Source organism: Stenella coeruleoalba (assembly GCF_951394435.1).
Source record: "Stenella coeruleoalba genome assembly, chromosome: 10".
In the NCBI taxonomy this organism is placed as follows: Eukaryota; Metazoa; Chordata; class Mammalia; order Artiodactyla; family Delphinidae; genus Stenella; species Stenella coeruleoalba.
Window position 1 is genome coordinate 56,625,956 of NC_137156.1, and position 23,255 is coordinate 56,649,210.

Here is a 23,255-nt window from a genome sequence, read left to right on the forward strand (position 1 = left end):
AGCCTGTAGATCTTTTGGTTGGCTTGATCGAGAGCTGTCGTGCTAATTCCTGTCCACCTAGGGAACAGATGACGTGTGCCTCTTAGGAGTGTTCCATGTTTAGTACATGTTTGGGTAGAGAGATATAAGGACAATATGTTCTTAGAATTTCAGCCAGCTATACCTGTATAAACACAAAAGAGAACCTCCCTTAGAAACGGAAGTTAACCTTGATCCACTTGGAACTTCATTCAACACATCAAAACACTAACACACTCATCTAGGTGGCTTTTTCATTAGCACTGAGCTTAGAAAAAATTTTAAATGGCGACATTTGACTAAGGCAAGTAATAATAAAGGAGTGCGTGGTCTTCAACTGCCTGCTAAAGCCCCCTACCCCCTGCCCTGATAAAATTCGGACTATGATTTTTTTCTTTGAACAACTTCAAGACCAGGTGTCCAGGGAAGCTGCCCTAAAACAGTCACTGGTTCTTATTTGTGACCGTGCTCCTTCTGGTGACTCAATCTCTCTATTATCTGTTTCAGAAACTTTCTGGGCGGAAGATAAGTCCAGTCCTGCGGATGTTTGGTCAGTCCATATCAGGAGGCATTGATATGGATGGAAATGGCTATCCTGGTAAGCTATTTTTCTTTAAAAGCATATGAGATAAGCAAAGATAACCAGTCTGGTAAGCGTGATCACAGATGTGACCTGTATTTAGGATTAGGAAAATTCATACAGTAGAATAGGGTATTTTGCTTGGTGTTTGACTTTTAAGATGAAAGTAGTGTTAAAGTTTATTTTTCAGTTTTAAAATGTTCTACTCCAAAGGGTTTAAGCACCAGGAAGGTGGATTTTTGCAGTAATTTCTGTGGCAGCAAGTCTTTCTGCTAAAGACCAAAAGCACTCCCCACATTTAAAATGATAACCAGTGAAGCCTCATGTTTGCCTTGGTATTTGAGCATATTCGGAGGCGTCTTCCTCTCGAGAATGAAGAAGGCACTGAGCAACCCCCCACCCCCACCCCCACCGTGAGACAAGTATTGAAAGAAACACTTGGAGCAGGAAGAAAACCATGTCATATGTCATCTCCCTGACGGACAAAACAGACCTTCACCATTCAAGGCTGGCTGGCTTGTCTTCAGGGTTAATTAATGCCTTGTGGTGACTGAGACTGAAGAAAAATGTACGATTTCAAACCCCAATCCCAAGTGATATCTGGTGTAGGTAAAATTGACTGGGCAATGGAGTAGTGGTTCCTTTGCTGCCTGAAGGGGATGGAGTAGGTGAGGTGAGGAAACAGAAGAATTTGGAAAAACCCCAAATCATCATGGAATTCAGAAGAAATGTCCCTGAAACTCTAGGTCATCTTGCTATCTTGAGAAAGTGTTTCTTTCCATTTAAAATGCCTCAGAAGGATCTATGAAAATGAATGCAATCTTGTACGAGTCTTTTTAGGTTTGAGAAAGCAGTTCTTGTTCTGGGCAATTTGTAGCCATCCCTAAATAATACCTACCATTGGTTTAGCACTCTGATATGTGCAGAATGCTTCCCTGTGCAATGTACGTCATATAGTTACCCCATAGGTAGCTAAAGATGGGGGTGTCTCCCCAGTTTACAGACAAGGATACTGAGCCTCAGAGAACTAAGGGCACCAGAGACCACATCATTGTGGACAGGGACCCAGGCTGCTTCTCTGTAGTTGCACGGTGAGCAGGTATGGTCACACTTCACGACGGATGTGGATTTCTTACCTTGCATTTTTCCTAAAAGAAATGGCAAGTGCGTCGGGTTCTTTTATTTTCAAATATCCAGGCAATTTAAAAAGGCTATTAGAAAATAGCAAAATTAACAAGCATACCCAAGTGCAGAAATTTTAGCAGCCCTGCAATCCACAGATATGCTCTTTGTTTTTCCTTAATGAGGACGTCGTGTAGATGTAGGGATTCAGATGCTTGGTTCTGTGAAGTGGTCATGGGAACCGCAGGGCTGAGAGGTTTATATTTGAGGGGAGGAAAGGCAGAGAGCTGTTGGATGAATGCATACTTCCTAAATTAAATTTTTTAGGAATAAACATTACCAGCTAACACTTGTCTTGATTTATAGTTTGCCAAGTATTTTCATGAGTTTTCTGATTTTAATATCTGATTTAACATATTTAATAAATATATCGAACAAGTGTGTAATAAATATATTCTGATTTAAATATTATGAAATATTGTCAACTTTTGAAGAAGACAGTGGGGATAATTATCTCCATTGTGCAGACAAGGACACAGAGAGACTCCGGGGTCACATAGAGTGAGGGGTGGAACGGAGATGATTCACATGTTCTACAGAACTTAAAGCTTTTCCCAAGAGTCATTTAATTCCAAGTGTCCCCCTCTCTGATTCCCTGATGTCCAAAATAAATATAATGTGAGCCACTTACATAATTTAAAATATTCTAGTAACCACTAAAAAGATAAAAAGAAACAGGTGAAATTAATTTTCATAATGTTAATTTAGCCCAATGTATCCAACACATTATCATCTCAACGTACAATCAGTATAAAAATTATTAATGAGATCGTTAATGTTTTTTGGTACCAGGTCTTTAAAATTGTTTCATGTCTTACACATACAGCACATCTCAGTGCAGACCAGCACGTTTTGGGGTCTCAGCAGCAACATCTGGTGATTGACTGCTATATGGGGCAGTGTGGCTCTAACTCCTACAAAGTCATTTCAGAGCCCAGGGGTGCCCCCTGACCTTGAGGCTGGCCTCCATTGCTGTGGAGCCCCTTGAGAGCGGGTGGGTGAAATGGGCTTCAGCAAGTTTCTGAATCTGTAAACTTGTGGTTTTCAGATGTAACTATTGGAGCTTTCATGTCGGACAGTGTGGTTCTCCTAAGGTGAGATGCTTCTCTCTTTCCTCTTGGCTCTTCGTGGGTGAGGGATGGAATTTGGTGGGGAAGGGGGGCCCAGGGGAGTTATTCATCATTAGTCAGCAGTCACTCTGCCCTGTTCCTTGCAGGCAGAGGTGCTTGGTAAGTGCGAATGCTGCCTTTGTTTTTTCATTCTTGTTATCCTCTATCCCGGGGTTTCCAGCCGGTGGGCCTTGAGTGGTTTACGTGTGTAAGAGGATAGCATCCTCTAGGATGCTAGAAGCTCCTCTAGGAGCTTCTAGGAAGAGTTGGGGTTTTTGCCTTTTGCTGTGAACAGTCCCTTCCATAGATGTGCTCTACACATAGTGTCATTTCCTGTGGGTGCCATGAAACTGCTCTATCCCATCTCTTCATCCCTGCACCCTTCATCCCGGCTCTCCCACCTTGTAGTCCCCAGCCCCCCAGGGCCTGGGAGCCTCCTGCCCCCTCATTCTTTGGTGGCAGCAGAGGGTGAGGGACATGAGCTCAGGCCCAGTCCTCGCTGTGAAGCCCATGCAGTCTGGATCTTTCCTGCAAAGGCCAGCGGGCTGCTGGCCTACCCATGAACCCTCTCCAAGTATTTCTGTCTCTGTGACTCAGAGAAGGCAACATTACACTTTGGAGCGGGAGCCAACTCATAGGTTTTGTTAACAACCTGATTTCAGAACTTTCTAAAATAGGCTAGTAGGCTCTTAGAGCTGGAAGGGATCCCAGAGGCCATGGATTTCCACACCCTAGATTCCTCTTGTTCAGCAGGGCCTTCCTCTGAGTCTCCACCATAGTACCACATAGCCTCCTCTAGAAGGACATAGTGCCCAGGGTGGGGATTAGTAACTTCTGAGGGGACCAGTTCACCCACAGGTAATGAAAAATGTTAAATTGTTCAAGCTAGTTACTTTGCACACACTTAACTGACAAATGCTAATTTCAAGGTTTGTCATATTGGCAGCAGTCAGAAAATCCATGTGTAACTTACTTTTTCAAGATGATGATCATAAAATTCCTGAGTCAGAAATGACTCTGCTACTCCAGGAATTATAATACTTCTAATATCAACCACTACTCATTTATTGAGCACCAGAATGGGCAGAGAATTGTGGGGAAACATAGTATTTCAGGCATTGTCCATTCTACACCAAGGGGATTAGTTAAAGCAAGCCATAAATACATCATAAAACCTCAGCTATATGATATGTGATAGGTGCTATATGAACAGTATAGATAATAAATATTCTAAGGATTTAGAAAAGATGATGAACAACACCCTAGGGATGCTCTAGACAGAGACTTGGATCATATCTTCTCATCAAGACACATAGCCTCAAGGGCCTTTGGCTTTCAAGTTCTTTCTTTCCTAAGAGTTGGCTTAACATGGCCAATCATGTTGGAAATGAAATGAATAAATTTAATATGACATCCCCCCCCACCACCACCGCCTGACAAATGTTAAATTGTTAAAGAGGCAGAATAGCCTTAAGGTTAAGGGTGTAAACTCTGGGGCAAGGTGGTCTGGGCTCAAACCCTAACTCTGCCCTTACAAGGTGAGTTTCCTGGGCAAGTCTGGTAACCTCTGCTTCAGGATTGTCATCTGTTAAAAAGGCAATAATAGTACTTACCTCACTGGGTATCATAAGTTCTTATGAGAGCTCAGTGAGCTAGAACAGTGCCTGGTTTAAGTGCCCAGTAAATGTTAGCAGTTCTGACATCACTTGGGTTTAATTTGCCTGCCTCAAAGTCTGCTTCTTGGTCCCCTATCTTCCATATAACAGCCCTTCAGTATTTGAAGGTGGCGGCTGTGTCCCTCGGGTGGTGACTTCAGTAAGATGGGTCCTTTAATTACTCCCACGGGACTGGATTTCTACTTTATCACCCTTCTTCTGGGTTGGTAGTTTTTCAGGTGGAACAGCTTTCATAGCTCCAGATGGTTGCGGTTGGACTTGTGAAGCCAGGGCTCTGGCTGGTGGCCTCACGAAGTCATTTTCCCTCCCTCACTCTTCTGAGCAGGGTGCCCTGGCTTCTCAAGATTCCCCTTGAATAAAACGTGTTCCCCACTTCTCTTTGTGGAAACCAGGCCCTCTCCAAACTGGGAGCTTCTGGCACAAAAGGCATATCTCATAGGTTCTGCATTTTCATCATTGTTGTATTTTATAAGCTTGTAGCTGTGAGCTCTAACCCAGAGGGGCTTGTCTCCTTTTGTCCTCTGTTGTGAGGGACAGCCCTCCCCAGGGGTGTAAACATAAAGCCTAAACATAAAGCGAGGCAGTGACACGTGGATGGGAGACCACAGACCCCAGCCTGGGATGGAGGGTTGAATCGGATGAGGTGAATTCTAACGGGGCCAGATGTAGAGTCCATGGAAGAGAACGCCTGGAAGCACTCCTGGGGAGGGGAGGCTTTAGGAGCAGGGCCAGGAGCACCGGCTTGGATGGGGAGGTCCGCGGAAGGCCGTGACAGCTACTCTAGGGGTGCCAAGCTCACCATATCCCATTCCCTCATTCATTCTGCTCTGTGCATTGACCTGTTGAGACATGAAGTAGCTCCCTGGAGTAATGGATGGCTTTGGGGATATCCCAGTTAGTGGTCTAACACCTTCACCAGGGTGCAGGCTCATTATGTGTCCCCCCCGACCCCGTCTCTGCCCTGCAAGCAACATGACCCCACAGAAGGCCAGGGTCACTGGAGCAACACCACGTCAGAAAGTATTCTGACTGGTTTTATTATTTATCTGGAAGTTAAATATCAGGATCAAATCAAATATCAGAATTTGAACTATCCGAGAAGCATCAGAAAGAAGTATTCCATGGAAAAAGAAGATGTGGTGTGTATATATATATATATATACACACACAATGGAATATTACTCAGCTATAAGAAACAATGAAATGCCGTTTGCAGCAACACGGATAAACCTAGAGATGATCATACTAAGTGAAGTAAACCAGGCAGAGAAAGACAAATACCATATCTCACTTATAGGTGGAGTCTAAAAAAATGAAACAAATGGACTTATTTACAAAACAGAAATAGAATCACAGACATAGAAAACAAATTTCTGGTTACCAAAGGGGAAAGGTGGGGGGAGGGATAAATTAGGAGTTTGGGATTAACATATACACACTACTGTATAGAAAATAGATAAACAACAAGGTCCTACTGTATAGCACAGGGAACTATACTCAATATCATATAATAATCTATAAGGGGAAATAATCTGAAAAAGAATAGATATATGTATATGTGTAACTGAATCCCTTTGCTGTACACCTGAAACTCACACAACATTGTAAATCAACTATATTTCAATTAAAAAAAAAGTATTCCAGCCACCAGCTTCTTTAAAGTCTCAAGCACATTTGCGGTGCTGTCTTTGGGTGCCCCTTTGCTTTCATCTCAGACTGTGAAACCCAGTCTCCCGCCCCCCAGGGGTGTGGGTTGGCCAAGCTCTGCCCTCGGGAAGTTTGTTCTCTGGGATTAGCTTGAGAGGGCAGGCCTGGTGTTAGGGTGATAGGCGCTTGGTGTTAATGCCATTGAAGATTAAAGGAAGTGATCAGAGAGGCTTATGAAAGATTTCTGGGCTTTTCCTGGTCCAAAAACAATACTTGGAGTTGAAACAAAAAGGCTTGAGGGAACTGATCTGATGGATGTTGGAGATGTGCTTGTGAAGGTCCTGGTCTGTCATTTCAAAGGACTGTTGTTTTTTTTTTAAACAATGGCTCATGGAGGTCCTATTGTCTGTACCACTCACTTCTGCTTCCTACTCACCTCGCCTTCCCCTGCCAGGCTCTGCCAGGAGAAGAAGTGTCCTCCCCACGAGGGGGTCCTGGGGTGATAGGAGGGCCTGGGCTGCTTCTGTGCAGTGACTGGCAGGACACATGGGCAGCTGGGGTTCTCACAGGGTGGACGCCCTGTTTTGTGAAACTTTGGCTCCTCCTGTGGTTTTCAATCCCTTGGCCTGGAGAGGAGGTTTCACCCATTTAACAAGGTTTTTTTGTTTGTTTTAATTTTTATTGGAGTATAGTTGATTTACAGTGTTGTGTTAGTTTCAGGTGTACAGCAAAGTGAATCAGTTATACATATACATATATCCACTCTTTTTAAGATTCTTTTCCCATATAGGCCATTGCAGAGTATTGAGTAGAGTTCCCTGTGCTATACAGTAGGTCCTTATTAGTTATCTATTTTATATATAGTAGTGTGTATATGTCAGTCCCAATCTCCCAATTTATCCCTCCCACCCTTTCCCCCCGGTAACCGTAAGTTTGTTTTCTACATCTGTGATTCTATTTCTGTTTTGTGAGTAAGTTCATATAACAAGCGTTTTTGAATACTTACTCTCCTGGGAATATCAGGATGAACTCACCAGGATTCCCACCACCCTCGGAGGGCCTACAGGGCGGGTGGAGCGGGTTTGGAAATGGACAGTGACCTTAGTTACTAGATGAGGCGAGGTGTGAACACAGTGTCGGGAACACAGAGAAGGAAGACATCCAAGTGCCAGGGGTGCTAAGGAACGCTCGAGCATTTTCCAAGGATGAACCCAGAAGGAAGTTGGAAAACCGGATATTGGATTTCTTCCAGGCAGCGCTGTTGTCTGACTTCCGTTAGACCTACAGCTGTATCTGCTCTGGGATCCTGCAGTTCCTTTCTACCTGTCACAGCTGTTCCTCTCTTGACCCATGTCTCAAGGCAGTGCTGGCAATAGTGAAATCCCCTAAACCCCATCTGGGCCATGCAGCTCCTCGCTTCCTTTTTTTCTCTGAGGTTTTCCTTAACGCTTTCTTTTCTCAGAGTTGGTGTTGGTCCTGGTTCCCATCTGTCTTGTCCCCCTGGATGCTCTTTGTGGGATCACTGAACACAAGTGAGGTCATTGTTCTCAAGCTGCTAATGCCCCTTAATCTTGTTATGTCACCCCAGTGGCATGAAGGCCAGGGCTCCTTGGAGGTAAAAGGGTCTTTTTGTGAGGCCTGGAGGGGAGAAGGTTAAGCCATAGCTTAGGTGAACCGTCCCTCAGCAGATGTTTGCAACAAGAGCAGAATGGTGTGATTCACTCTCTGCTTCTGTTGGGGAGCCCCCGGGGAGTCCCCAGAAGGCCAGCAATGATGGATGGAGTCCATCCATCAGGCCCTGGGGGATGATCCCTGTCGGTGAGAGGAGTGTGCTTGTTTATTGGGTTTCACTTTTGGTCCCACCACCAGGCAGGTTGGTTTCTTCAGCTCTAAAGTGCTTTGGTGTTACCAGCTGGGACTCCATTCATCAAGGTCTTTTAGAAAAATACTTAATTAATTGATGGGAGTAAATGAAGAGAGTAGGTTTGACCCACTGGATGGGACTTTGCAGTTCATGCTTGTAATGGCAGTAAATGCTTTGGGGAATTCCTGCTTATGTATCTATTTCTTGAGTCACAGCATCCCCTATAGGGACGCCTCTTAAATCTATTCCTATCTTCCTAGTATAATGGAAATCAGAACTTAACTGGTGAAATTTTAAATAATCTCTCAGCATCTTGTGGTTCATTTACGGCTTCAAGCAGATAGATGTGTTTTGTTAACAACTAACTTGCCTTCATTATTGGGAAGATAACGATTCATTTATTGGGAAATAAGCTGAGAAACCGGAGAAAAGGATTTGCAGAGCACCCTGGCCATTCTCTCTTGGACTGTTTCACACTTTAATTAGAGGCTGGGCTGAAGCCCTGGGATTTGTCCTGTTGGTTTACTTCTCATTTGGTTCTGAGTGCTGCTCTTCACCGTGACTAAGTCGCCTTCCTCTTGACCTGTAGGGCGAGACCCGTCATCACGGTGGATGTCTCCATCTTCCTCCCCACCTCCATCAACATCACGGCGCCCCAGTGCCACGATGGCCAGCAGCCTGTGAACTGCCTGAATGTCACCGCCTGCTTTAGCTTCCACGGCAAGCACGTTCCGGGAGAAATAGGTAAAGAGCCACCGAGTCAGGGCTCAGCATAGCCATCTTAGCTGGAGTGGGCATGTGGGGTCATGGGAAGCCAGGGGATGTTTCTGGGGTTCCCTCCTGCTGTGCATCCCAGCTGGTTTTGTAGGCAGCAGGCCCACAGGCTAGATGCCCTTTCCCCTGAGGTTCCCCCTCTTCTTTTCTTACCATTGTTTTTCCAATTCATTGCAACCTCTAGCTCTCAGACAAATAATATTTGACTCTAAGCATCCTTTCTGCAAATTTCCATGGACCAGACTGAAACCTCACTGGGCCACGTGTGGGATAGGTGGTGGGGCTTGTGGAAATGCAGTGAATAGCCTGGCCCTTCTGGAACATTCCATGCAGTTAGAAAAAAGAAGTGGTGGGACTTTGGAGGCTCTCCCTTGAGCTTGCAACACCAGTCAGATGTCAGGGGCTTGTGTTCTTTACTGTGGAATCAGAGACCGAGGATGGGTGGTGGGATTAGGATTGCTGAGTTTTACAAAGGCTCGGGCTTCCAAAAGGTGGGGAAGCTGCTTTGTTAGCTTCAGATGTTGGAGAAGGGGCAGGCGAACCCTGGCCAGTGGCAGCTGTCCCTGCCGTTTCTCTGACTGGGAGAGGGCGACTTGCTGGCCCAGCTCCAGAGACTGGGCCAAGCCCAGGAACAAAATAGGATCAGTGTGTATTAGAATTCAAAGTGTGTGATCACCTGAAGGAAATGAATCTGGAGCAGCTGTGCAGATTAAGAGGTCTTTTAACTTGAGAGACACTGAATAATAGAAAGTAGAGTTCCAGGAAAATGAAACAAAACAAAACAAAACAATAAACACCACCACTATTAAGGACCTGGACTCATTGAATTTCTTAGACAGTTTTTGTGTCATGAGTGTCTCCCCTCCCTACTCACTGTGTAGTCCTTGGACCAGCAGTATCAGCATTTCCTGGGAGCTTGTTAGAAATGCAGAATCGGAGGCCCTGATCTGAACCTCTGAACCAGAAACTGGATTTAGAGCCCCACAAGATGCTAGTACACATTTAAGTTTGAGAAGCTCTGCTCTGGAGCACATGTATGTGGGCGCCCAGACACGCAGAGCTCACGGTGCACACACTATTCCATTTCTCTGCTGCGCCTTGAATGCTCTACCTTATTTAACAATATGCTAATCCTTCTAGGCTGTTTCATTGGCATTTCTCTTGATCTTCAGGTGGATTGAATAAGCTCAACAATGAAGCCTTGTGTTTTTTATATGGATTTTTGAAAAAGAACTTAGAAATTTCAAAACTGAATATAAATTTACTGTGAACTTGGGACTTGGTTAGTGAGAGAGGACTAACAAACTTTTTGTGTGCAACCCAGTGAGAAAAAGATACTTGGTCCGGATCATACAGGTCTCGGTGAAGCCAAGAGTTGAATTCTGGTCTGATGATACTATTGCTTTCCAAAAATGATTTCCCACCACCTCCCTAATTGTTTAAGGCACCACAGTCTCTAGGAAAAAAATGTTCTGATGGTCTTGGGACTCATATATCCTCTGCCTAATTAGATGGTGTGTCCTTTATCAATACCAACTTGTGATGTAGTTGAACTCCATTAAGGAACATTTTAAAGGAATTGTTGAGTTGAAGATTACTTCTGTTGTGTTTAAAAATAAGCAGAACTACTCTACAATTCTAAGAACAGCAAGCAATTAATAGTTCATGTGTGTGTTCATTTGACAAATATTTACCGTTCGCCTGCACGGGCCAGCCGTGTCCTCACGGAGTTTTTAATGGGAATTAGAAGGAGTTTCTGTTTTGATCCTGAAGCTGCATACACAGTTTTCAAACTCAATAACTACATCACTGTGGTGGTGAAAATGGAGGTAAGTTGGGTAGAGCAGGAATAGAGGAGAAGAAACCAAGATGCAAATTTTGAGCGAGAGTGATTTCAGAGCATATGAGATCAGTGGGAGAGCAAACTCTGATTTGTAGGTTCAGGGGCTGAGCCAGGAGGAGATGTGGGTTTCTCCTCATGCTGCCCCCCACAAGTGGCTCCTTCTGGAACCCCAGTCATTGACCCCAGCCACCAGGGCCCCTTTCATTGACCCTGGTCATCGGGGACCCTTTCCTTGACCCCAGTCATTGGGGCCCCTTTCATTGACCTCCAGGCAGAATTATAATTAAGGTCCAGGCTAGCAATGGCCCTTCAGTGCTGGGGTATGATGGAAGAGACAGGCTGTCAGATGACATCCAGTGTTGCCTTCATGGGCAGCAACCTGGCTAATGTCCACCTTAGGATGTGGAACGTTGAGCAGGAGCACCTGCCCCAGTGCAGGTTACTTCCTTACCCTCCATCTGCCACATGGGTTCATTGATGAAATTAGACATCCCTTGACAGTCTAAGGGGATGTTTGCCCACATTTATTTAAGATTCAGGCATGAAGAGGATGATAACTGGAGACTTTGGGTATTCGTAGGGCAAAGCAGGAAATTTTCTATCCCTGGCATTTTCTGTTCCTTCCCCTGCCATTCAGGGAAATGAGCTATATCTCAGCCTTCGCAGTAAAGGGAGAAATGTAGAAATCTGCCGCAAAATAAGCTGGCAGGGGAATACAGAGAGTTTGAGGCGGGAATGATGGGAAGTCATGATGGTGTGATGAGGAATCAGGTGGAGGCAAAGTAGCCAGGTGGATCCAGATGTGGGCAGAGTGCAGCATAGAAGCAGCCCCTTGGTTCTGTACCACCGGGAAGATCAGGTCCCCTGTTTCCATATCCAGGAAGGATGGGAGCACCTTCAGCACACAGACATCCTCCTCTCTCCTCCAGGCCCAGCAGCCAGTGCTGGCCAGCTCAGTGTCATTGCTCAGGCCTCTGTGTTGGGAGCCCAGGGCTGGAACTCCAGTTATGAGCCTTCCTTGCTCTCACTGCTGGCAGCTGCACAAGAGCATGTTAGTGGTGGTTTTGGCATGGCATGCTTGGCAAGTGGGCATCTTCTAGGCACCTCTCAGTGTCTGCATTTCCAGAGCTGAGTCTGTCAGCAGAACGGCTGCATTTGGGCAAGACAGCCTGGGCAGTGCAATAAAGAGGCGCCAGTTGTGTGCTAGGTACTTCGGAACAGTTGTCCGAAGTGGCATATATCTGCTGGCACCGAAGTGGCATATATCTGCTGCGGGACCACCCTGGGGATGTCTTGGGGGGCCGTAAGCAGTTGACATTATAGTCATCTCTTTGGTTTTTTCTCTCCCTTGGGACCTGATGGGGCTGAAGCATACACAGAGAGAAGGGACTCCTTTTGCCTCTTCATTTTCTGTGTTGGTAATGGAAAAACCAAAGCTCCCACTTGGTCACAGAACATTCAGGGCCAGCTGATGACCCAAGCCACTAGAGGGGCTGCTGCCGCTTCTGGCAATGCTGTGGGAACTACAGAGGTTCTTTACGGGGGTGACTCTGCCTTGGCGCCAGTGACAGCTTGGCAGGGTCCATTCAGGAAGATGGAAACCACACCAGTTATCTTAACAGAGAGCGGTTAACGTTTGGAATCAGATAAGCAGGTCATGGAGGACCCGGAAGTAACTGCAGGGAGCAGCCACCACTTCTAGGTCTGCACCAGGGATCTCAAAGGTGGTTTCCAGACCGGCTGCCACAGCAGTACATGGAATCTTGTTAGACATGTGAATTCTGCCTGATTTGGAAACTCTGAGGGTGGGGCCCAGCAAAACGTGTTTTAAAGGAATTTTTTTAATATATAAAAATTTATTTATTTATTTACTGGCTGAGTTTGGTCTTTGTTGCTGCATGTGGGCTTTCTCTAGTTGTGGCCAGCCGGGGCTACTCTTTGTTGTGGTGCACAGGCTTCTCATTGCAGTGGATTCTCTTGTTGTGGAGCATAGGCTCTAGGCACGCAAGCTTCAGAAGTTGTGGCTCACGGGCTCTAGAGCGCAGGCTCAGTAGTTGTGGCTCACGGGCTTTGTTGCTCTGTGGCGTGAGGGATCTTCCCGGACCAGGGCTCGAACCCGTGTCCCCTGCATTAGCAGGCGGATTCTTAACCACTGCACCACCAGGGAAGTCCGCAAAATGTGTTTTAACAAGCTTGCAGCTGGCTTAGGTTTGAGAACCTCTGGTCAAGGGGAACAAAGGGAAAAGGTTATACACGTGGGGGACCACTTCCTTGGGGTCATCAGAACATAGAAGCTTGGAGAAGCGACCTTGCGGACCTGGCATCTAAACCTCAGAAGAGGGGACAGTGGCTGGTGCTGCTGGTACCTCAGAGGGGTGCAGTGAGGCTGGTTCTGAGGTGTGGGGGAAACATGAAACGAGAATTAACTGCTGTTGGAGGCGGCCACCATGGAAAACTGTCGCTGGGTTAAGCTCATGGGAAGTCCCTTCCCCTCTTCCAGCCTTGCAGCCTCCCTCAAGCTCTCCATGTCTGCAGGGCCTCCCAGAGAGCTACTGGCAAGGCAGAAGTGAGGTTTGCAGAATCCCAGCCGAGCAGAGCAGCAGCTTCTTTTTTTTTTTTTTTTTTTTTTTTTTTGCGGTACGCGGGCCTCTCACTGCTGTGGCCTCTCCCGTTGCGGAGCACAGGCTCCGGACGCGCAGGCTCAGCGGCCATGGCTCATGGGCCCAGCCGCTCCGTAGCATGTGGGATCTTCCCTCACCGGGGCACGAACCCGTGTCCCCTGCATCGGCAGGCGGACTGTCAACCACTGTGCCACCAGGGAAGCCCGAGCAGCAGCTTCTTAAATCCGTCACAAGGAGTCACTGAAACTCCTGTTGGCTCATTCAGTCAACAGATAGTTATTAGGTTCTGAAAGGTGCCAGACTCTGTGCCCAGCGTTGGGCACAGAGCATGGAACAGGCCAGTCAAGGTCCTTGCCCCCATGGAGTGTGTGTGGTCAACCCTGTGCTCCGTCCTGGGGTGCAGACACCGTGCCCAACTCAACCCCCAGAACACACTTATAACGGATTTCATCAAGCTATATAAAACAAGAGTTCGGCTCATCTCAAGTCTTATTAACCTTCATTCTTGGCCTGGGGAGCAGCGTGTGGCTCCTGGGAGCCTCCTGGTTGCCATAAGCAAGGCAGGTGAAGGCCATGCCTGAGAGGCCTCTGCCCCTTACCCGCGGGCTGGGCCTGTACCTACTTGCCGGCCAGGCTGAAACCTAAATGCACTGGTCAGTCCTTGGAGGCTGAGACTCAAGCTGGCAATCCTGGACTCTCCCCGGAGCACTAAATAGAAACCAGGCAGGGCTGAGCCCTAAGTGGTTGTGTTCTGTGCTCTGACCCAGCTCCCTCATGTTGCTGTGGCTCTCGTATAGCCTGGCGAAGCTGTGAGTGAGCAGGGGGCCTGCCCTACCCCTGGACAAGCAGTAGAGCCCAGGTCCTGATAAATGGCACCAAGGTCATGCAAGCCAGTGGCAGAAATAAGTCTGACACCAGCAAGCTTTCCCCAGACCCTTCCTCTGGTCCTAGGGATGTGTTTCTACTCAAGAGAGCATTTGCACACAGAGAACATTCCCTGAGCTCCTTCTGGTCTCTCGAGAAGCATGGAGATGGGATAATGAGGCAAATCCATGTTCTATGGGGGGGGGGGGGCGGGGTCCTATTCTAATTACCACCTCATTCCTTTGGGGGAGAGCGAGAAAAGTTAGGTAAGTGGAAATAGCCTTTTTTCCCCTCTCCTGGAAAACTCCGAGGGAAGCTCAGAGTAAGTTGAAGGAGGATTTATTAGTAGAATTTCACAGCTGAAATCATGTTCTGATGGAGAATGGGAATGAATCAAAACTCTCTGGGAGCGACCAGAGCCGTGCTGATGCAAGACAGCTGGCTCGATGCTGGCCCGGGCCGGTGTGGGGGGCCCTGGGGAACCAGCTGGGGGGCAGGGAAAGGAGGAGGCTGGAAGCATGACTCTGGGCTGATCAGCTTTTCCATCAAGATGACATCATTCGACATGGCAGGGACACAAGCTGCCAGAAGGAGAGCTGAGGATGTGAAGTGCGCTGTTGGAGCAGGCCCTAATCAGAACCAGCACCTCCCCGGCCCCGGCTGACTGGGCTGGGGGCGGCCGCTAGCAACTCCACCAGCCTGTTGCTCCCACGGGGTGGGCCGCCGAGCCAAGGGGCTGTCAGGCTGCTTCTCCGGCATCTCGTCTGCTTCTTAGGCGGGGCTCCCTTTTAGACACACTTGGGGTGGGGGCTGATCAAAACTGTTAGCAGCGAGCTCAGGGATTTAGGGTGGTCCACACTTCTTGCCACTCTGGCAGCTACCTCCTCACTCAGGCTGGGTTTCCCATCATGGGTCTCTGGTTTTCTTCTAGAAGAGAGATTTTGCTAAGAGGTGCTGACTTCTTTTTGTGTAATTTAAAATGCCAAAATAAATTTTAAATCAAGGAGAAGCACTGAGTAGGCAGTTCAAAAGGGGAAATGTTTCCAAAATGATTGCACTTGGTGAATTGGGTAATTTGGTCTGTCTGATTGTATGCTTTCTTGGTTTAGAAATATCTGGTAGGTGAGCGTGTTGGCATGTGTACAGTCTGCCCATAGCAGAGCAGCAGTTGTGGTCCTCAGCTTGGCGTTAGTAACTCAGCTGTTTCTCCCCTCCCTTGAGTTGCAAGAAGAATCTATTGGGCCAACAATTCTGCAGTGAGATGGGGTTTTGGAGAACTAAGCTTGATGTTTGTAAAGTATCTGCACAGTTCTTGGCACATATGGAGGGTCGAATTCATTCTGTTTTCTGGACTTGTCCCATTTTAATGCAGATTCTTGGAGAAGCAGAGCCTGTATCAAGGATTTGAGTGCACATTGTTGATTCAGGAGGGGATCCCAGGAAACATCAGTAGGAAAGCAGGACCATGAGATAGGAAGGGAAGGCAGCTGTATTAGGGTTCACCAGAGAAGCAGAACCAAGAGGGTGTGTGTATATGGATATTATAGCTCAGAGGCAGTCTGGAAGCAGCACTTCTTTTCTGGGGGGGACCTTGGTCTTTACATTTTAAGGCACTCAACTGATTGGGCGAGGCCCACCTGCATTCTGGAGGGTAATCTGCTTTATTCAAAGTCTACTGATTTAAATGTCAATCCCATCTAAAAACTACCTTCATCGTAACATCCTGATGGGTGTTTGACCAAATATCTGGATACCGTGGCTTAGTCAAGTTGACTAGAAACCATCACAGCAGCTGGATAGAGGGTGTGTTATTAAACAAGTTACCACTGTAACAGGGCGGCGGGAGCAGAATCCTGCTAGGGAAGTCTGGGAGCCAGTGTGGAACACACCTCACGGTTACCCCACCCAAAGGACCAGGGAGCTGGGGTCATGCTTTCCTGAGCGCTGCCCCAGGGGCTTTAGTCCTTGGTGCTCCTGGCCTGCCATGCCCACGGGTGCGTGCCATGCCCACCAAAGCCCTTGGGAAAGGGAATGCAGGTGCCGGCAGTTGGAAGTTGGGCTAGACAGCAGGGAAATGGTAAAAGCCAAGAGGATGTAGGTGGGGCCCTGATGCTATCTGCTCTGTCTTCCTGTGTTCATTTCCACCCAGGCTTTCTCTGGGCTCAGCCATTCATTGCTGACGAGATGGTTCAAACCCTCTGTTCTCTCCTTGGTCACCCTTCATGCCCACCCAGGGGAGGGTGGCTGTAGCTCTCTCACCTGGGAGGACGGCCAGGTGGGGGGCTGTAGCGGGGACCCCACTCAGCAGCTGCTGCCACCACGTTGGTTACCCCACCAAGGTCTTCTGGCTCATCTTCCAGCAACACCCATCTCCAGTCCTGATCCTGCTAAATGAAACTTGGAAACTCACTTCATTTATGTTGTACATATTCTTATTGTTTGGCTGTTGCTCAGGGAAATTGTGATTAGGAGAAAGTAAATTAGCCAAAGTTCAGCTCCAAATCTCTATACTCATTTGATTTTGCTGTCTGTGCATTCCAAGAATGTGAGTTTTTTGTCTGATAATATAAAAAATGCACCAAGAACCAGTATGGTAGGAATAGCCCAACACTGGAGATGAGCAGAGTTCCAGATTCCGCTCTCTGGCCTGCAGCAAGTCTTGTTCCCTCTTGCGCCATCAGTTCCTCATCTGAAAAATGAGGGTCTTGATGTAGATGGTCCCTAGGCTTGCCCAAAAGGTTAGACATTCTACGAGTCTACCCCATTTCCTGCACTGTCACCATCAGAGCAGGTATGTAAATCTTGTATAGGTTCCCATGTTTTCTCTGTTGAAGTACTTTCCCGTGTGCTTTCTTCTGTTCCCAAAAATATCTCCTGGGATCATCCAGGTCGCAGGTACCTCCTGGTGATCTAGCCTTGCCTTGGAAATCAGCTGTTTGCTGAAATAAACAAACTGGGGCAAACCTGCCCTTGCTGACCAGGAATCTGCCAGCTTGGCCTGGCAAGGTCCCTGAGATGGCAGAGGCCCAGGAAAACCATTAAATGCATCAAAAATATACCCTGTGGCAGCTACAGAATGCCAATCCAGGTCACTTTCCTCCTTCGTACCTCCCCCAGTGGCTGATCCCTTTGATGTTATTAAAAGCCAGAGCCATCCGCATGGCCCCCGCTTCACATACTTAAATGCCAGGAGGCATTAGGCTGATTTTTTTTTTGGTGTAAGAGCCCAGCTTCTAGGAGGCTGGTGTGTGGAGCCAGGGCAGGGGCTGGGTCATCCGCTTTCCCACTGCTCAGCAGTCTCATCTGGTCATTTTAGGGACAGAAGCTCCTTTTCTCTCACTTTAAAAATACCACATTCCCCTGAATCCACAAAGCAACTAAAAGATAGTGTTACGTAAAAAAGTGTTATGGAGGGGCTGACCTCTGAAACAGGGTTCTGTGGGACAGAAAAGCAATGAAATGGGTCTGTTAATACCAAAGCCATATTTACCTAATAAAACACATTGTCCCATACTTACTGACAGACTCTGAAATAATGGAGGCGAAACCCTTTGGGTTTATTTATCCAATGTGTGTTCTCTATCGTGACCATTTTTTAAAGTCCCACATTGTGTCACAGTAGGTTCTGCCATCTGGCATTACACCTTGAGGCACAAGGTGATGAGGTTTCCTTTTTGGGAATGCACCCCAGTACAGACCCCACAGTGGTCATGGTTTTGTTGAACCGATAGGCACCATAAAACTGGTCACTGTATGGCGGCCTAGGAATGAAGTCAGCTTCAGCCGCCCCTGTGTTTCCCTGAGTGAAATCTCCATGAGGGCAGGAGTTTGCCCTCGTTGTTCTTTGATGTGCCTCCCATGCCTGCACAGTGCCCAGCTCAGTGGACCACGGATGGCTATGGTCCAGTAGATGTAGCAGTTATAGAGCCCGACGCAACAGCTGTGCAATGAGTCAGACTTATTGGGTGATTCCTCCCTCGTGTGGGGCATATGTCCTGTTTCTTTATAGGAGTCAGTATTCTATGCAGCCTTGGTGGTTTCAGCAGCTTCTTGTAGTATTCCTTGTAATTGTCCTGCCTTTCAGGACACTAATTGTGTTGGGTACAGCTAACCATTGATGTGTATATTAGTGGCTCAAGTGATAACTCGTGAGGTTTAAATTGTGGGGAGCTGTGAAGTGTGATGCCCAGAGCATCCCCAGGAAGACAGGGCTGTCCCAGTGTCTCCGGATTCTGGGGGTGCCTGGCTGTATATTTCTCTCTGAGATGGTATTGATCGGGGCTGCCTGCCATCAGTCCTCTGTGCAGCAGGGGGCTAGGTATTGTCTGAAGGGTGCTTGTGATCCTCTGAGGGGGTCTGGAGGGGGCCTTGTCACTGTGTCTATCCTCGCTGATGTTTTGACCTTATTCATTGGCAGGCCTGAATTACGTTCTGACGGCTGATATGGCCAAAAAAGAAAAGAGCCAGTTGCCCAGGGTCTACTTTGTGTTGCTGGGAGAGTCCGTGGGTCAGGTCTCAGAGAAGCTGCAGCTGGTCCATTTGGAGGCGACGTGTCATCATTACGTGGCCCATGTGAAGGTCAGTTCTTTTTATCCTCAAACTTTGATCTCTACAGATGTTCATTTGGAACTGGTGGAAACTTTTATTGTGCATTACATATGCTCTGACTTTCAAAATTTTATTTTACAAGGAGGAGAACATTCGTTTCTTCTTTTAAATTTGGAGTTGGGCAGCTCTTTATTGATCTTACTGTGCTGGTCTTAGCCTTTGAGGGGGGTGATGGTAGGCCAGGAGACCAGCAGTGCTCTCTGGCCTTGCCTTGTTCTCTTGGGATGTTTTTTGTCCTCTCCCCTCTGTGAGGCTCAGTAGTCTTCTCAGAGGAGAGACACAGAAGCACATGCCTCTGAGTCAGCAGTGGTGCTGGATCACACTGTGCCTGATGCCTTTCTTGGTGATTCACTACATATTAGCTCATAGTCAAGGTTAAGGTGTTTTACAACTGGTTTGATTGTCCTCTCTTGATTACTTCCTGTTTATTTTAGGAGTGCATTTTATGGTCCCTTTCCCCCTCAATTAAATAAACTTTCAAAATGTTTTTCTTCTACTGAAATTATTTGTTAAATACACTTTGCTGCTAATTCAGGAGGCCAGGCTTCAATTAGTTACAGAGAGGCCCCTGTGTAGGCAGGTCCTGTCAGGTTGGGAGTCTGGTGCCCATTGCTGCAGGAACAGCCAGCCACTGACCCCCAGGCAGAGACAGCAAAGGAGGTGGAAGGACCCCCATGACCCAAGCCACATGATGGGTAAGATGAATGTGGGTTTTGGTGTCACACAGACCCGGTTTGTGTCCAGTTGGATGAGAATTTTGACTTCTTTGTGTCTTAGTTTCTGCATCTCTAAAATAGTTACCTTAAAAGGTGGTTGTAGAATTAAACATTACATGATGGATATACTTAAAGGACCTTGCACGGAGTCTGCCACACAGCAGGCACTCAGCATTATTATTCGGTTGGACCATACGTAATTGCCAATATTCTAACATTCTTGACTTACAAAAATGATTACATGTAGTTCAACCATTATTAATGACCAGTGGCTTTTTGGATGATAACAAAAATAGACTACGGATTGGAGATGAAGTGTCCTTCTATTATTATGTCGTTAGTGCCAGAGCAGGAGAATAACAGCTGCTTCTGCATGCTTCTGGGTTGTAGATAGAGAAATGCCCCACACATCCATGGCACTTTGGCCCAGAGCCTGAGTCCATGCCCCTGAGATGCTTTTCAGTGGGGCTGGGCTCTGTCTCCTGCCAGGACGCATGCAGGGGCCTGCCCAGACCAGCTGCCCTCAGGCCTGGGCAGTGAAGGCCATTTATAAAGCAAATCATGCTCTTGTTAAGCCAACAAGCCACCCACCTCTATGGGTCTTAGATGATGTTGGCTCGTGAGCACCCTTGGGGGTATGAGGCCGTCAAGTCAAACACTGCCAGGCCTTCAAGTGCCTGCACTTGGCGTCTCCACACTTCCTGGAGGTGGGGCGTCTTCCCTTGGATTTCTTTTCTCTTTTTTTAAAAAATTAATTTATTTTAATTTTGGCTGTGTTGTGTCTTTGTTGTTGCGCGTGGGCTTTCTCTGGTTGCGGCGAGCGGGGGCTACTCTTCGTTGCGGTGCGTGGGCTTCTCATCGCGGTGGCTTCTCTTGTTGCAGAGCACGGGCTCTAGGAGCACGGGCTTCAGTAGTTGTAGCATGAGGGCTCAGTAGTTGTGGCTCTCGAGCTCTAGAGTGCAGGCTCAGTAGTTGTGGCGCACGGGCTTAGTTGCTCCGCGGCATGTGGGATCTTCCGAGACCAGGGCTTGAACCCATGTCCCCTGCATTGGCAGGCAGATTCTTAACCACTGTGTCACCAGGAAAGCCCTTCCCTTGGGTTTCTTTATGCTGGTCTCTTCCACAAATACTTTCCTTCTGGGCTCTTGGAACTTCTTGCTTTGACTGAGAGGTTACCCCTTCCCATGTAGCTACCAGGAGTCTTGGCTGCGAGATAGGGCCACACAGAGCCTGCAGTGCTTTGCAAAATACACTCAGAAAACAGCAATAATGAGGTGCAGGCCGGAGGTAGGGCTGTTTCTGTGGTGGCTTCTGAGGATTAACTGGGGAAGAGCAGAGCTGCCCCAGGCTATTGGTCCTGCAGTGTCCTAATATCTAGGGTTCCAGACTTAGCAAATAAAAATATTAGACTTCCAGTTAAAACTGAATTTTCAGGTAAACAACAAATCAGTTTTTTTTTTAGTATAAGTATGTCCTAAATAGTGCATTTACTTATCCTAAAAGAATTAAAAAAAAAATATTTGTCGTTTATCTGCAATTCACATTTAGCTGGGCATCCAGTTGGAAGGGTCACCCTGACCGATATCCTTCCATCCCACAAGCGGCACTTCTCCCATCAGTCAAAACACTGCTGACAAGGAGAGACATTGGATGGGGGTCAGAAGAATTTGGAGGATGAAGGCAGGGCTCAGGAGCACAGAGCAATCACACACCTTTATGGGATTATTTGGGTCATTTTAAGGAAGAGCAAGAGAGCAGGCTTCAGCAGGGCTTCTTGGACCTAGAAAAATTTGGATATAGTTATTGCTTGGCCATTTTCTCATGCAAGGAGACCGGGGTGGTGGGATCCATCAGGAAGTCACAAGCCTCTGATGCCTTTATGGTTCAGGAGACGCTCAAGGTGGATGATAATTTATAGCCATGTGGGAAGTTTTTTTCTACCAGGCATTGTCTGTGTCATAGCAGAGGACCCTGGGGACTGGCAGAGGGAGCCAGTGAAGGTGAATGCTAATGGGCCCGTTGGCTGTTCGCGATGTGGCCCAGCTGGCTTGGCCTGTGGTTTCTCCAGTTGTGGGAAAACAGCTGTGAAGGCAGTGACCCTTGTGTGGCCGAGGCAGGCAGCAATGCTGGGGGCAGGGAGTGGCAGCCTGGCCACCTCCTGGAGTGGGGCCGCGGGCTGGGAGCTGCTCATCAGGGCGGCAGGGCGTGAGAGCACAGCGCAGCCTTCTTGATGGGGCTGGCGCTGGGATTTATAGACAGTGAAGGAAGAGAGAGAAAAGTGTTCTTGCTTATCACACACCATATGGCACGCAGGCAGGGAGGCAGGCGCTAGGCGCTGGGTGTGTTTTGTTTAGGCTATCTTTAGGTATTTTTTTCCTTTTTTTCTTTAAGCCCATTCCAATCTTTTTTTCCCTTCTTCCTTTTTCCCCGAGGTTTTCATTCCATATATGGCGACAAGTATCTCTATCATAGAAAACTGCTCTGGCTGACACCCGCCTTCCAGGCTGGCTGCGTTGTCCCATTTTGTTCCTTTCACAGCCCTGGTGGGGCCTCCGAGGTGTACCTAATTTTATGATACACTGCATCCTCCTGGGGGTGTGGGTCCACTCTCAAGGCTCACTTGGTCAGCAGAGCTGAGGCAGATTTTGCTGCTTCCTTGGCCTCTCTCCCTCAGAGTCCACAAGCCCCAGTTTGGGGGATGGGCCCCCTTCTACTAGTGAAGGGGCCTAGAAACCTCTGTGGGTCCCCAAGGTCACAGGTGAAAGCCCACACACCTCCCCTCAGCCTCAGGGCTCTCCACAACTTGGCCTCAGTTTACCTGTCCAGCCGCATTTCTGCATCACATCACACGTGCCCTGGGCTCTTGTCAAGGTGGACTGACCCTTTACCCCTGGAATGTGTCCCTCGTGCTTCCCAGTCTTAGTTCTTGTGCTCACCCAGCACCTCTGGCACTTGAGTCACCAGAGGCCCAGGTTTTGTCATATCCGTGTACAACCACGTACCACCTGCATGGTTTTTGCATTTTTTGGTCTCAAACGTGCACCACCTGCGGTATTTTATTTCCTACTTTTTTCTTTCAATCATCCTTTTGCCTGAAAATAATTTATAGCAGAAACTGTACACTCCTGTAAGTGGAACACCAATTATTGCCTGCCAAAAGAGAAAGTAACTGTAAACAAAAATACATTGAAGACACAACAGTGGTGTTGAATTCTAACTGGGCTTCATTCTTTGCTGAAGTCCCTGAAGAAGCGGCCCGCTCTTCCTGTGTGTTAGAAGGGGAAGTTACAGAGTGCTGCGGAAGTATTAAAGACATGCTGGCACCACAATGAACTTTCTCTCTGATGCAATCAGAAGGACTAAATGGGTATTGACTGTGGAGTAACTTTCCAAATGTATGGGTCCTTTTATAGAGCCCTGCCCACGTGCCGTGGGAATCCATGCCATGAACCCCGTATGGAAAGCCCTAGGGCCTGGACTCATTCTGCTTTGATTGGCTGTGCCTTCCCCCTCTTGCCTGCTGAAGGGTTATCTGTGTTTCAAGGCTCAGTCAGCCACCAGGTCTTAAACATCCTCAGCCAGCCGATGTCCTTGGCCCTGGGGAGGCTGCCATCAGCTTCCTGCCTTCTCAGAGCTTGTTCCATGCTGCCCGACTCCCGCTTTTGGAATGATAGGCATGAAACAAATGCTTGCAAGACCCAACTGCGCTGAAGTGACTCATTGGGTCAGCTGGACTGTGGGGTCACCAGGAGC

At 47.6% G+C, this 23,255-nt stretch overlaps 1 protein-coding gene across 3 annotated transcripts in view; it reads left to right on the forward strand.

The window, feature by feature from the left end:
- The window catches only part of ITGA9 (integrin subunit alpha 9), a 353,362-nt gene that overhangs the window by 68,283 nt on the left and 261,824 nt on the right, over positions 1-23,255 (forward strand). For all 3 annotated transcript variants that reach the window (XM_079933602.1, XM_079933603.1, XM_079933604.1), the window contains 4 exons: positions 526-616; positions 2,829-2,874; positions 8,666-8,820; positions 18,596-18,756. In XM_079933602.1, the coding sequence (XP_079789728.1) occupies positions 526-616; positions 2,829-2,874; positions 8,666-8,820; positions 18,596-18,756 (453 nt within the window). The remainder of the gene's footprint in view (positions 1-525; positions 617-2,828; positions 2,875-8,665; positions 8,821-18,595; positions 18,757-23,255) is intronic.